Genomic DNA, 16,404 nt, shown 5'->3' with positions numbered 1-16,404 from the left:
GAGTAAGTTACTTAATTGCTCCAAGCCTTGGTTTTCTTACTTGAAATTATGAAGATGATAACCCTTGCTTCATAGGATTATTGTTAGGATTAACAAATACACAAATCCATGTGCTCAGTTTTCTTCCATTAGGACTCATCAGTTGCTCAGGACAAGTGATTCTGGAAGTAAGAGGACAAGTGACTCACTGGTGCTTGGGAGCCTTCAGTCACATTGGTTGATTTGAAAAGAATCAAGAACCCAGGAAGTCTATCATTCTAACAATTTCTATTTTTATGTTAAAGAAATTAAAAAGGATAATGAGGGCTTCCCTGGTGGTGCAGTGGTTAAGAATCCACCTGCCAATGCAGGGGACACGGGTTCAAGCCCTAGTCCGGGAAGATCCCACATGCCGCGGAGCAACTAAGCCCGTGCGCCACAACTACTGAGCCTGCGCTCTAGAGCCTCCACGCCTGGAGTCCGCACGCCTAGAGCCCGTGCTCTGCAACAAGAGAAGCCACCGCAATGAGAAGCCCACGCACCGCAATGAAGAGTATCCCCCGCTCACCTCAACTAGAGAAAAGCCCACATGCAGCAACAAAGACCCAGTGTAGCCAAAAATAAAATAAATACAATTTTTTTAAAAAAGATAATGAGCACTAAATCTTGATACAGTTCTACAACTCCTTCCTTCCTTGCCCTGGTCCGCTTGACTCTGAAGAGTAGCTTACAAATTTACTGTACTTCAGGACCACACCTACCCAAGGTACAGAGGAATCTTATAACATCTTAGACACAAAAATGTAGCTTCTAGGGAAAACAAATAACTAAATAAATAAAACAAGAAAATTAAAAAAGTGCATCAAGTCCAGAGGTAGCTGGCATCCATGCTGTGTCTTGCACAGTGCATGCCACAATTTCTATCTGAATAGTGACAAAGCTTAATATTTCCTATTGATTACTTGAAGCTGACACATCCTGAAGGCACAGACTGTGTAATAAAAAATATTCAATTTTCCAATGGTCGTCCTTGAGTAAGAGCCAACATCATGCAGTGTAGCGAACACCAGTTAATATTAGGGGAAATAAGATGGAGGCTTCATATAGCTATTGGTCTTGCCCTATTAAAGCACTTCTATTAAAAAAATGGTGCAGTTCGGTGGATTCATATTTGTGGTGAATTAAACATTCTTCATCAAGTTAGTTGGCTGTATACACTTTCCTACAATTACCAATGGTGTATTTTTAAAGAATTTGTTTCTGCCCTTATTATCATAATCTTTTAAAATTCTATCATCTTTTCTTTTAAATCAAGAAAGTATTTTCCCATACGATGTTCAATTATATTAGAAAGAAAATACAATAAGCCATTTATAAATAGCTTATATGGCAGGAACTGGAAGATTATATAGAACAGTCCAACCAATTAGCTGGTAAACAGTATGTTATATATAAACACTTGCTGAAAGGTTTACAGAGGTTTATAACCCCAAGAAATTCTAGTGTTCTAAAGTGAATGGGTGTTATCCATTTCAAAAAGCATCTTTGGAAACTTCAAGCAACTTTTTGTTTACAAAAGTTTTACAGTATTGACTTGATTCGTTAAAGATATGTGGTGAAAGCTGGAGAGGACAGTTGCATTCTAAAAAATTCAGAATCCTCTTGGGAAAATTGTGCTTCCAGCCACACATACCCACAAAAGGAAAATACAGTATAATCCATATAGAAAGAGGAATTTCATAGAAAGAGGAATGACAAATGAGAAGTCAATAATGTAACCTTTAGGTAGATGGTGTCTTGATACATTTTGGGAATTATATGAGTTTGCCTATAAATGGCAATAAACATACTTTGGACAGAACAGTTTGTTGCATGATTGAATGTCATTTTCTAGGTCTCATTCGTCTGCAAGAGCTCATCAAAGCTCCCTCCAGATATAACATTAAAATCAAAATCCGCCAGCTGCCCTCTGGGAATAAAGATGCCAAGCCTTTACTCAAGGAGATGAAGAAAGGCAAGGAGTTCTATGTGATATTTGATTGTTCACATGAAACAGCCGCTGAAATCCTTAAGCAGGTAAGAGGGGTAAGAAGGAGGTGAAAATATTAGGAGATGAGTTCGTTTATCTTTCTCAGACATGCCATCTGCTTTCACTTAGTGCAGCATGATAAAATGCCAGCAGTCCACTTTAGGCTGAAGATTGCAGATTTCAGAACCCTTTTAAAGAGTCATAGGGCTCAGACCTCTTTGAAGCCTCCTGTTCGTATGTAGTTGTAGATGTGTGGTCCTGTGTACATACTCGGAGATATATAGATCCTGCCAGCAGAGATTGAGAGGAGAAGAGTATCATTTCAAGTTGATTAAGCATCTCCTCTTTTATGTCCGTTGAAAAAAAACAAGCTAGATTTCATTTACACAATGCCTTACTTGTCCTAAATACATCTTCCTCATGGCAAGACCTCTTTTGTCAAACATGCAAGATTCCAAGCACAGTGGAAAAGGGGCATGGAGAGAGTCACGGAAAAGATGCTTCTCTCTTCTAATTTATTACAGACAATGAGCTGCCATGCATTAATCTCCACGGGTAATGTGGGTGGAAACAATAAATTGTGAAATCTTATATAAATGAAAGATCTTAATAACATTAAGAATGATAACAACAGTGTTAATACTTTCTGGGCACTTCAGGATATAGCACTGGTCTTATGTCTAAGAAAGAAAACTCAGAATCAAAATAAAAAATAGATTAAAAATAAATTTTAAAAAAGATTAAACCTAGACTCGTAGTTCTCAACCCAGGGTGATTTCACCCCCTCAGAAACTTCTGTCAATGTCCAGAGACATTTCTGGTGTCATATTGGGGATGGTGGCACTTTACTGACAGCTAGCAGTTAGAGGTGCTGCTAAACATCCTATAAGACACAGGATCCCCCACCCCCACCCCACAACAAAGAACTACGTAGCCTAAAATGCCAATAGTCCTGAGGCTGAGAAACTCTAGCATAGACAGAGACAATGGGAGAGGCAAGCCAGATGTTTAAAATAGAAGCACTAATAAAAAATCAGGGGATTGAATTTTGGGGAAAGTAGGAATAAAATAGCCAGGTTATATTTACTTGGCCTAATGGGTGCCTCTCTATATTTAAGTGGTTACTGTGGCATGAGGCAACGTTCTTACCTAAAATGGCACAAGGTGTTATTACACTCCCTAGTTTAAAATGTCTGGGGTGTACTGTTGGGTTGACTGGTAATGGGCACTAATTTCACAAGTATACCAACCCCTCCATACAAATGCAGAACTGTGGATTTCTGAGTCACTTAGAAGAGCTCTCTGGGTGCAGTCATCCAGCCTGACTCTCCAGTGCTATATCTCACACTGGAAGGGCATTTCTCAGAAGCCCCTGAGTCATAGAACATATTATAAATTGTGGTTGCAAACAATCGTAGACGTCATCAAGGCTAATCCTCTCACTTTATAGGAGATAAAATAACTTTCCCAGAGCGACACAGCCAGGAACGGGCACTGAGCCTCCTTTATCCCATCTGATTGTTTCTCCACAGTGACACGTTGCTTCTCTAGTTAGGCAGACTATCCGTTGCTTTCTTCTAGACTATAGTTGCAATAACAAGTCTTTAGACATTATAAGTACCTCTCAGTAAAGAAAGCAAGCATGCTGCAGTGATGTCAGCAACTAAAGAACTTGAAAGGTGAATAAATATCATCAGCTTCTCTTTATCTTAAGCCTTCATCTGAGAATTTAATACAGTTATTAAAGTGTGTAATGGAGTGTGGGCCAGAAATGAGAAAAACACCCAGATTTTATGCATAGCCCTCAAAATGCCAAGAAGTATCCCTTCCCAAGAGTCTTTCTTAACAGAATCTAGGGACTTCTGTTACATTTAAGAGAATGATTTGGTGATGAGGATTCTCTTAGTTAGAAATCCACTTGGCTCACATAACTGGTCATATCTCTCCCAAAGGGCAGGCTTGGAATAGGCAAGGGAAGTGCCTGATGGCCATGCGCAGGGGCTGCTAGAGTTTCTCCTGTATTTTGATAAATGTGGATACAAAATTTCTTTGATGTAAGTTGTTCTTTCCTTGTGGCATGGAGATTATATCATTCAAAGGAAAATTAGAAATAAAAAAAAAAAAAGACACAGAAAATCATCTAAGAGAAGCCCTCTCAAGAAATGTCTGTCAGGGGCAAAGAGAAGTAGGATTAGTTCCACTTTGCACAAGCCATTGGCACAAACATTTTTCTCCATCCTGTCTTACCATGTTTTATCTTGTGTTTGCTTTTACTAATCACGTGAATGGTACGATTGGCTGTGAAGCTTGAGGGAAGTGACTCAAAGACTGTTCATCCTGTCTTTGTTCTAGACCCATGATCTGAAAAGATTGGGAGGGGTGGAGAACTTTTTTAAAAGCTTCCAGCATGAAATCCTTACCTTACTGCATGTGAAAGAACTGTTGCTCATTGTGAAATCACAGCAAAGGATCCAGGTTGGTTTAATGGGCTTCATTTGGACCTCCAAGAGGCTCTTATGGTTTGAAAAGTTATAAAGAAGACCATAGGACTTTCTGTTCTAGTCAAGATGAGACACTAGTACTCTGTGTGATTCCATTTTAACTTGCTCCATTAGTCCTGGAAAACAACATGTAGAAACTCTTTCAGAGACCTTTCCTGAATCTGTCTGCGGAGTGTCTCTAGAGAGTCTGAGGGTTCAGGAGTTCAGGGTCCTGTTGCCAGCCACTGCTCAACCACCCTTTCTCCTGAGAGAAAGAAAGGAAGGAAAGAGACTTATATCTTTTACTGAGGCACCAAAGATGGTGTCTTGCACCCTGTATATCATGGTGTCTCGCACCCTGTATATCAGTTTATCCTGAAGTAAATTTGGTATTCTCACTTCAGAGCTGAGAAAACTGAAGCTCAGATAGGTTAAGTGCCTCATACAAGGTCATTCTCTGAATAGCCAGCCTGCCCTATGATCTCAGATCCTGAATGCCTACTTTACCATAACGGGCCCCCATTTCATAATGGATAACCATTCTGAACTAGGCTTCCAGAAATGTCTGGGAAAACACAACCACTCGCTGCTGGTCTCCTTTAGATGAAATTAGTATTAATAGCTTTTACTTCTTTGGTGACTAAAATCACTGCTGAGAAAATTTTCTCTTCCAGGTCAACGTATCTTTCTTCTCATGCACATTTCCCATTATTTCCCTGTACTTCCCTGCACCTTCATCATATTTTACTACTTTTTAATGATTCTTAAGAAAAAATAAATCAAATGCACTTTAAGGAAGATATTTGACATTTATCTAAAAGTAAAAATTGGGGAAAAGCCTATAATTATTCTTGGGCATGATAATCACTTCAGCAAAGTGATTATTTCTATTCATATTTAACAAGTACTATATGATGAGAATCTGAAAATTTATTTCCCCCAAATTAGTTAGAAATTCAAATGTCAAGACTTGATTAGGCTACAGGGGAGCACGGCTCTTATAACAAGAAATGGTCTTCGTGAATTTCTGCAGTCTGAGAGTGGCCCCAAAAACCAGCAGCCCACACATGGGACCTGTCAGGTCACTGCATGTCTTCTTCTCTCCCTGTCCATGCATCACCTCCCAGCAGGCATCCTGCTGCTTTTAGAGGATGCTGATCTCTCCTTAGACTGTTTTTAATGTGGAAATCCCAGGTCCCCAGCCCCTCCTCACCCCCACACCCCCCACGTCCCTCTGTCTTCCCACTGATGGCTCACCATCCACCGCACTTGCACCTTCACTCTGAGTATGGTTCTCCCAAGGGAGTGGCTGATGGAAGATGAATTTAAGGCTGAGGCACAGGGGAATTCCCTGGCAGTCCAGTGGTGAGGACTCTGCACTGCCACTGCAGGGGAACTAAGATCCTGCATGCCACACAGTGCAGCCAAAGAAAGAAAAACAAAAACAAAACAAATAAAGGTGAGGCACAGGGTAGGACGACTCTAGGTAGGGAATTCCTAACATGTGCCTAGTGCCATGCTGGGTGATAAGCAACCATCTCCTTTAATTGACATAATAATCATTGATATAATTAGTACTATCTTTTTTTTTCTGGAAATGAAAATTGAAGCTCAGGGACAGCGTTAATTTTATCTACTGAGCATGATTTTAATGCGAAAATCTGTGGCCTGCATTATGTGACCCATCCGCCCCCTCCAGCCTCCCTGCCAGCATCCAGCTTCCAATACACTATTTCAAGGGCACTCTGCCTGGTCATGTAACATGCCCTCCTTTCCCTACTTTATGGCCTTTGCACTTGCAGTTGCCAACACCTGGAACATTCTTTTCCAAAGTCTGCCTCACCTAAGTCTTCATGATTAACTCTTGGAAGATAAAGGAGAAGAAACTATTTTCTCATTCCTTATGACCTTGCACTCTACTTAGTTGCTCTGTAACCCTAATAAAAATCTATAATTAATTAAGGACATTGATTCATTTGTTATCTCTATCCCCTACTATACTGTAAACTCCAAGAGGATGGGAGCTTTCTTTGTCTTGTTCTCCCAAATCCCCAACATCTATTACATTATTTGACACACAATGAGTGACCAATACATCTATGTTGAATGAATAGTTGAAATGAATGATTCAAGAACTGTGCTTAGAAGCTCTTAATCAGTAATCTCCCAAATCACCTTTCTTCCACTCCACTCAGTATGCTGAACTCTCAACTCTTCCAAGCACATTTGAACAAGTCACCCTTCTGTGCCTCAGTTTCCTCAAAAGGAAGGTTTCATTCAACCCTGAAATTCTGTATTATTAAGAACTGTAATGCATTTGAGCTAATGATTCTCCTTCCTGAAAATAAATTTGCCTTTTTGGAGAACTGCAGAGTCGTTTTCAAATCCTGTAATAGGATTGAGAAAGCAGGTCACTACCTCAAGCATAATGAAACCTAATGGGTCTCTGATAGGGAGGGAAGGGATTCAGTGGTGCTTCATCTAGAAGGGAAGCTGTTTCAGGGCTGGGCCAATTCCCTGAGCTAGAGAGTGGCCAGTGGATGAGCATACTGTTTCTGACTCAGGAAAACTGCTGTCTTGTTTACATGAACAAGTGCATCAGAGGGGAGATGTTTTTCCTCCTTCAACACTCGTGGCAATGAGCATTAAGCTATAATTGAGCCATTAGCCTCCATAGAACATTTTAGTACCAAAATATTTTGTAGAATTATATTGCATTTTCTCCTGTCAACATTTGTGTGCTTTTGTTTCTATTTTGTTTTTTCTTTTGTTTCAATTAACATAAAAACAAGACCAGGCAGAAAATGTATTTCTTAAATGCTTGGCTTCCCTCTGCTAAGAAGTGCAATGGCAATGCTGATTAATCAAATAATTTTGTGCATGGATTTTTGTCCCCATATAAGTTATGCCTAACATCTCTGACCAAGGCAAGCAGAGGTAGTTAGATGGGTTTCATTTCATGTTTTCACAGGACAGAAGTACCATCAGCCTTCATCTCTTAGGACAGAAAACATCAAGTCAAGCAGTACAGCTGTGATGTGCTAAAAGGTTGCAATTCTGTGTTTGGGACCTGCACCAGCTAAGTCAGATCCCCAAGTCTGTTATTTCTAATCATAAACACATAAAATAAGCCAAAGACCTTAGGGCTACATTTTACTCAACACTTATTATGTGCCAGGCACTGTGCTAAGCCAGTGAAATGCATCACTCATTTAATTTTTATGAGAAAATTCTGCATACAAGAAACTGACAGATTTCAGAGAGATTTTGTAACCTGCCCAAAGTCACAGAGCCAGCAAGTGGCTAAGCTGGGATTTGAAACTTATCTCAGGATTTAAAAGAAAAATAAAGTATCCTATTCTGCTACTGTTATGTACACCAAGAAGTCAACTGATTCTCCAAGTAATGGAACCTGGAACACATTTTAGTTAAGCTTCATACTTCTTGGATGTGTTATTTCCTTGATTCTCAAACATCCAATCATCTCTAGTTTACATAAGTTCTCAAGAAATGTTGTTTATATTGAAGCCAAGTAGTGAATGTGATGCGGACATAGTAAGGAAATTCATTTTTTCATTCAACACGTATTTGTTGAGCACTGATTGAAGGTGATAAAGATACAACAATGAAAACAACAACAAAACCCCAAATCTCTGCCACCTTAAGGCAAAAAGAGACCTTGAAACTGCATGTCACAAGAGTTTAGCTATCTAATGACAATTTACTGGTTGGAGACCATGAAGCTAATTTCTAAAGCAGTAGGGGACTGTGACTAGAGTCTTAGACTGAAAGTTGGGAGATGCAGTTGCAAACTCTGCTCTTCCCCTAATAAGATAAAATAAATGCCATTTATTGGGTAGTCATTGTGTGCCAGAATAGGCTATGTATTTGACTGGAGTGTTATCTATTTACTGCCTCAAAATATCCCATGTTACATATGAGAAGAATGAGGTTCCAGAGCATACACTCAATAGCAAGGCTGGAATTTCAAACCAGGGTCTAATGTGCCTCTGATCTGAGTTTCTTAGCCCGTCTTAATATGCTACTTTGAGCGAGCCTGTTTGTTTTTCTGAGACCCAGTCACCTCACCTGTAAAATAGGATTGTTGGATTAGATTCTAACTGTTGCTAAGCTTCCCTCCAGCTCTGAGCTTCCATGCATACAAGGAATCAAGAATCCTCTTACTAACATCTAGACATAAAGAACTTGCACATTGCCTTGTACTTAGTAAGATTTCAAAGAAATGGGGAAATAATTAAGCAGTTCATTCTTTTGTAAGGTTTTTTAGAGTCCTTTGGTAGTCTTTGAGATACTTAATTGATGAGAAGTTCATTACTTTGGATAAATCCTGACAATGTAATCATGTTGAATCTCAGTTTATACTAACTGGATGATAATTTGCAGTTATATAATTTTTTTGATAACACATTCCTATTCTAATTATGTTTCTCTCAGGCTGATATTAAAATCTCTTTACATTTCCTGAGCACATTGTTTGGATTATAAAGAGTGGTTCATAGATGTGAGTATGTTATTAATATACACAAGAATTAATTGACCTCTATGAATAATCAAAAAGTTACTGAAAGGGTTTGCAATTTGTTTGTATTCTTAGTGTACAGGATGCCCTTTTGAGGATGCTCTAAAACCTCCAATGAGTAGATTTTGAAAAGGACTTAGATTTGTTTCAATCCAAATTGAGAGGTAATAAAAATCACATATGTGCCTCAGAAATGCTCTAATGCTTAATTCCAGCTACATCAAAATTTGGCTGTAATAGGCAATAAGAGAAATTATCTTTGCAAGGAAGGTGGGGGTAATTTAAAAGGAATCATGTAAGGAATTTGAAGATGTGTATAACAAAAAGCATGTCTTAAGCCTGTAGCAGGATCAGTGATCCTCAGCTCTATTCAAAATTTTGAGGATGTCTGTGCCCCTCGGTGTGACTTTCTCAGGGGAAAAGATCCATAGCTTCTATCTGATTCCCTAAAGAAGGCTGAAGACTGAATCAGGTTAAAAATCACTTCATTATGTTAACCATACCTGCTTCTTCAATCCTTCATAGATGCAAGGTTTTACCAAAAATATCCCTCCACCCTACTTTCCCCGTGACTGTTAGCCACATACTTTCTGTTATAAGCATGATTCTGTAAGATCTAAATGTCACCATTTATTCAGTTGACATGTATTGGCTGTTTTCTATGTGCTAAAGACTGTGCCAGGGTAAAGGGAGAATAAAGTGCTGTGAAAAACTTCAATGTATTGAATGAGGTTATTTAGTAGAGGACTTAGTTATTTGTTCTTTGCTGCATCTGTAAAATAGGAATGTCATAGCCCATAGCTCATGCTGTTTTGAGAAATGTTAAATGTGACAATGCCTATAAGGCACTAAGCAGCCCACCACTGATGCATGAAGTATTCCACATGTTATGGATTAACATCGCCAGTATTATCAGTGATATGGTATCTAGGCAGAACTACAAGAGTGATACAGTGCTTCCCAATCCTAACTCTATCACTGCATCACCTCCTCTATCATATCACAATAGTGGTTCCCAAACCTCCTTTCAGTCTGAATTACCAAGTCTCACAACCTTATGAGGATCTCATCTGATGTCATTAAATCTCCATGCCAGACTTAACATATTGCATCTTCCTACTCATCCTTTCCCCCGCCAACCAGAAATACCATTCGCTTACTCAAGCCAGAAACCTGAGAATCTCCTTGACTCTCCCTCACCTTTCCTATTTATTAGTTACCAAATGCTGTAGATTCTGCCTTCTAAATATGTTTCAGATTCTACCTCCTTTTCTCCATCACTTTCATCATCTTCCTCCTGTGCTAGTACAATTGATCTCTCAGTCACAAGTCCCCTCCCTCTCCTTTTCTCTACCCAGCCTCCATGTGACCTCAAAAACTGTTCATTTTAAATAAAATATCTGATCTTACACCTCTCAAGTTTGAAATTCCTGAGTGCTCGCCCCACTCCTTTATTGCCTTAAGTATAAGCCCGCATTGTTTAGCATGCCATGCAAAGCCCTAAGCACCTTGTGTCCACTGCCATTATAACATCAAGCACACGAAAATATCTATTATTATGTGTATCACACAATTTTAACAATTGCATTACAATTTTTTTTACAAACTATCCTTTCTTTTTTTTTTTAAAGCAGTACTTTTTTTTTTTTTTTTTACTTTTCTGAAGATTTAAATTTATTTATCTATTTATTTATTTATTTTTGGCGGTGTTGGGTCTCCGCTGTGGTGCGCGGACCTCTCACTGAGATGCCCCTCCCCTCCCGTTGCGGAGCACGGGCTTCAGGCGCGCCGGCCTCAGCAGCTGCAGCACTCAGGCTCAGCAGTCGTGGTGCAGGCGCCCAGTTGCTCTGCAGCACGTGGGATCCTCCCGGACCAGGGCTCAAACCCGTGTCCCCTGTATTGGCAGGCTGACTCCTAACCACTGTGCCACCAGGGAAGTCCCAAACTATCTTTTCTTCATGAAAGCTGACCCCGTTAAAGAGGCCAAAGTTCTTCCTGAAAGATCACTAAAGGGATTTAAAATTGGAATCTAATTAATTCTAATATCTAAAGAGATGTTATAATAGAAGAGCTATGTAGGTCTGAATTCCTGACAGAAGGAGGAAAAGTGAGTGAGGCTCCCCATAATACCTGCAGCATCATCCATGGTACAACCTTTTATAATGGAGGCCAGCTCTCTGAACAAGAATAGAGGGGCAACTTATCAAGCTCTCTTGGCTTGATGGATTCATTCCTTAAGATAAAGATCCAATTCCTGTCCTTCTAACTTTGCTCTCACCAAAGAACCATATGTTTTTATTTGGGTTCTCAAAGTACAGAAGGACTTTGTACAAATTACTGACTTTCCTCCCACATATACCTCCTATTATAAATATAGCACAAAGAGCCCAGGATTGAAATCAAACCTGGGTTCAAGTACTATAACTATGCTCACATCTATAAACTGGGGATAACACTTCCTCCCCAATAGTAGATAAAGAACCTGTTACAGCAGTGGACATGTTGTAACACTCATCAAATAGTAGTTTTGATCATTATTATTATCCCTTTAAAATATGAGTTTGGTTAATATAAATCAGTGGTTCTCAGCTCTGGCTGTATGTAAGTATCACCTGGAGAGTCTTGGTGTCACAGATACCAATGCCTAGAACATACGCTAGACCAAATAAATCAGAATATTTAGGGATAGGGTACAGTCATGGGTGTTTTCAAAGAGTTCTTTGGAGATACTAATGCACTCAGAAACACTGATAAAAATAATTGTTTTCTAAGCCTGATAGCTACTAGATAAATTGACAAAATAAAGTCATCTAAAAAGCCAAAAATCTGAGAAACAGGACCAAAATTATGATAACTTTATTGTGCTACAGAGGTATCATGAGACCAGCAAGACCACCATTTAGTGACTACATGACTAATCTCTCCCTCCAAAGGTCACCCTCAGGCAAATTTGAGGTATAGTTTTTATTACCACCATTACCAAAGAAGTTTATTGCACAAAGATTACAGTGTATGCAACATATTCTCTGTTAAATTTCCAACTTCAAGATTCGTTCAGTTCTTTGCTGTTAAAACTTTTCTTCTACTGTAGTCTTTCTTATACCTCATATTTCCACCAATTTCCCTTGGATATTGCAGAGAGTTTATTCTTTGGGTTCATGTAATCCTCCAAAAGCTCCACTCTCTCCTATTTGCCACGTTGCCTATTTCATTCTGCTAGGGGAAATCTTTTTTTTCCTGCTCTGTTGTCAGCAAACTGTACTCCTTAAATAGCATAATCTCTTCTGCTGTGCACCTGGATGATGCCATGTGGCTCTTCTAGTAGGTTTATCTTCTGAAGCTAAACTAAACCCCATTGGGCTCCACTCCATTTATTAATATCTATTAGTATCAGCTTCCCTTCTTCTTCTGACCATACCTCTGGAGAGAAGCTTATAAAGGAATTAAGACTGAAAGATACTCTTAAATAGTGCAGCTATTCCATTCACCTACACTGTGTGGAATACTCTTTGCTTTCCTTTGATTTCACTTGGAGGCATTAGGAAAGTGTCCTGGGTTTGTAAATGGCATAGCACTATCTTCGAATGGAAGGAAAACCCTAGACTCTTTGTGAGTAGCTGTATCTGTGTACATGCATGTGGTTAGCATATGGACAGGAATGGAGGGGCACAAGGAAATTTAGAAAGTTTTCAACTTCAAACAAGTCATTTTTCCTCTTGATACATGCTCTTGATATCAAAACACCAAAATTGTGCAATCTCATAGGCCATAATCCCAGAAAGATGAGCAAATGTGGAGTGTTGGTTTCATATTGCTGCTGTAACAAATTATCACAAATGTAGTGGCTTAAACAATAAAAATTTACTCTTTTACAATTCTGGAGGTCAGAAGTCTAAAATCAAGCTGTTGACGGGGCTATTTTCCTTCTGGAGGGTTCAGGGAATATCTAATTCCTTGTCTTTTCCAGCTTCTAGAAGCTGTCCTCATTCCTTGGCTTGTGGTCCCACATCACATTGCCTTTCATTCCCTCTGTTTCCATCTTCACATCACCTCTCTGCCTTCTGACCATCTGCTTCCATCTTATAAGAACCCTTGTGATTACACTGGGCTCACCTGGATAATCCAGAGTAATTTCCCATAAACTAAGATCCTTAACTTATTCACATCTGCAAAGTTCTTTTGCCATGTAAAGTAACATATTAGCAGATTCTGGAAATTAGGATGTGGACATTTTTAAGGGGGCATTATTCATCTTACTCCATAAGGATATGGGTAGTTTTCTACATGTCAGGGTTTTCAGGCATCCAGTGCTATTTTTCCATACACTCCACTGTTACCTTTGTAGATATGTTACAGTCATTCAGTGTTGTACGAGTGTCTTTTTTTGCATCGATAAAGATTGATCTAAAGGCCTAATTTACCTAGCTAATTCTACTGGTGACAACCATTAAAAACTATGTTGCCAAAGGAGCATTCTCCTCAGAGGATAGTGCAGTTGCAGCCTAAAGTACCACAGTTGGCAGGTGAGAAAAATCTACACCCTAGAGCTCAAACTTTCTTCTTAAAACTGCTTCTCTGAGACTTGATATTATTCAACTGGTTTCCTGAAGATTTATTTTATGCTGAAATAACTTATTTCTATCTTGAGGTAAAAACATTATTTTAGCCACATTGTATGTCACATATTTGGAAGTTGTTCACTTGAAATTATTGACTAGAAATCATGTCTGATGGTTTAGAATTTATCCTGATACTGAGAAGGCTATAAAAGGAGCAATACACTTTAGGTTAGTCAATATAAACTTCTAATACACCTATTTTTCAATGGAAAGATGCAGTAATAAAAACCCTTATAAATATTATAAGAATCCCTCAAAAATGCTTAGGAGCACTCCAGGTTCCATTTCAAGTTTCTGCTACGATGATAGCAGCATTATGCCAATTATTTGTGATGTATGAATTGCTTTTAGCAATGGATGCTGAGAGTTTGTGGAGAATTGCTGTCTCCATAGCTCTGCATTGCCTTCAGGAAAATGATCCTGTTGAAATGTGACATAGGCCTCTTTATACCAGGACATGTTATGGCAAGATTTTTCTCAGAGGCTTTCCAAGTGTCTTATAGACCAACTCTCTCACCAACCATAGGAATTAGACTCCACAAACTCTCTTCATCTAGACTTGGACGAGGGTTCTCAAGACAAACTAAAACATGGTCTTTGTGATGCTCAGGCTGTATGTGATACATTTACTCATCTAAATCCAAAAGACCGTCTTTGCAAAGAACAACAGAGCTCGACCAGGAAGAATCAATACTACTGTGAACAAGGCCATGAGAGTTCTATTGTAAAAGTCCAGAGAACAGCTGGGCAAATGTGGAGACATGATAGTTAATGAACAACAGTGCTTCAGAGAACCTTGATAACAGTGGGGTCATTAGAGTTGTCCTTCCAAGAGTCAACTGTCAATGAGTTCTTTTTTTTTTTTTAGCATGCTTATTAGAGTATAATTGCTTTACAATGGTGTGTTAGTTTCTGCTGTACAACAAAGTGAATCAGCTATATGTATACATATATCTCCATATCCCCTCCTTCTAGCGTCTCCCTCCCACCCTCCCTATCCCACCCCTCTAGGTGGTCACAAAGCACCGAGCTGATCTCCCTGTGCTATGCAGCTGCTCCCCACTAGCTATCTATTTTACATTTGATAGTGTATATATGTCCATGCCACTCTCTCACTTCGTCCCAGCTTCCCCTTCCCCCTCCCTGTGTCCTCAAGTCCATTCTCAAAACTGAGTTATTTGTAGTGAGGTGGATGGACCTAGAGTCTGTCATACAGAGTGAAGTAAGTCAGAAGGAGAAAAACAAATACCATATGCTAACACATATATCTGGAATCTAAAAAAAAAAAATGGTCTGATGAACGTAGGGGGCAGGACAGGAGTAAAGATGCCAATGAGTTTTATTCTGCTTTCTGATGATTCATTTTGACTACAAAAGAAAGAAAACAGTAATTATTTTCTAGCCACTGAAACAATAGAATAGTCTGTGGCATTTCCATAATAGCATAATACAGAGAAAGCCTTCACGTAGGTGTCAGCCTCTCTTCCCTTCACTCGTTTAAGGATTGTGTTATCTAGATAGAAAGGAATATCATACGTATGCAGAGTATGTAGGACTTTCAGTATTTGGGTATTGTTCTCTGTATTAGCCAGGGTTCTCCAGAGAAACAGAACCCATAGGAAATATATATGAAGAGATTTATTATGAAGAATTGATTTACTTAACTATGGAGGCTGAGAAGGCCCACAGTCTGCCATTTGCAAGCTAGAGACCCAAAAATGCTGTGGTGTAATTACAGTCTGAAACTATAGGCTTGAAAATCAGAAGAGTCAGTGGTGAAAATCTCAGTCAAAGGGCAGGAGAAAGCCAAAGTCCCAGCTTAGGCAGTCAGGCAGGAAGGAAAAGGGGTGAATTCCTTCTTTCTCTGCCTCTTTATTCTAATCAAGCTCTCAGTGGATTGGATGATGCCCACCATATTGGGAAGAGTCATCTGCTCTCTCAAAAGCTTATTTCATCTGGAAACAGCCTCACAGACACATCCATAAATAACGTTTAATCTGGGCACCCCTCGGCCCAGTAAAGTTGACATGTAAAATGAACCACCATCATCTACAAGAACTTTTGAGTTCTTATCATTGATTCTGCAAGGACATAGAATATGATTAACTATGAATGGTATTTTGTTAGAGGCCTTTTTGTTACCCTAACCCAACCCAGCTATATCAGATCTGAATACTTCATCTCTCTTTATGGAAAAAAAAATATTCCGCTTCTCCCAACCATGATAATTTATTCATGTTATATCTTTATTATACAAAGAACTGAAGCAGCCTAGAAAAATACATTTGAAAAAAGTCATAAATATTTTTTAAGAAGGGGACAGAGTTGGTACCAAGGGAAAAGTTAAAGAAAAACATAAAGCTGAATGGCATTAGCACGTAGAATATATACCCTATGTTCCTGAGTAGCTGCTAATGGAGGACCCACAATTTTGACCCTAAAGTCTCTAGTAATCAAAAGAAAGTCATGACATACCTTGAAGTATTCATAAAACAGACAATTGTATTTATTCAGAGAAACAAAACAAAAACAAAAAAATGGCTTGTCTGGCACTGATAATCATGGTAGTCACCTGTCAGGGTGAGTGAGATCTCTGGAGGGTGACATATGTCAGTATCTTTCCCACTTCCTTGGCCAAAACCAGTGCATGGCTCCACCCGATCACAAGGGGGCAGGAAATACAATCACATCACATTGGAAAATTGGAAATGGCACTAATGAAGTCCACGCTATGGGTCTTCCAAAATCAAGAAGACT

The 16,404-nt window shown here is 39.1% G+C and overlaps 1 protein-coding gene across 12 annotated transcripts in view; it reads left to right on the top strand.

The window, feature by feature from the left end:
- Window positions 1–16,404, top strand: part of GRIK1 (glutamate ionotropic receptor kainate type subunit 1) — a gene marked incomplete at both ends in the record, with an annotated part of 424,965 nt that overhangs the window by 274,988 nt on the left and 133,573 nt on the right. For all 12 annotated transcript variants that reach the window (XM_079921721.1, XM_079921731.1, XM_079921727.1 and 9 more), the window contains one exon: window positions 1,874–2,055. In XM_079921721.1, coding sequence (XP_079777847.1) covers window positions 1,874–2,055 — 182 coding nt within the window. The remainder of the gene's footprint in view (window positions 1–1,873; window positions 2,056–16,404) is intronic.

Source organism: Stenella coeruleoalba, assembly GCF_951394435.1.
Source record: "Stenella coeruleoalba genome assembly, chromosome: 5".
In the NCBI taxonomy this organism is placed as follows: Eukaryota; Metazoa; Chordata; class Mammalia; order Artiodactyla; family Delphinidae; genus Stenella; species Stenella coeruleoalba.
The sequence above is the reverse complement of the archived record's forward strand: the minus strand, read 5'-3'. Positions and strand labels throughout refer to the sequence as shown.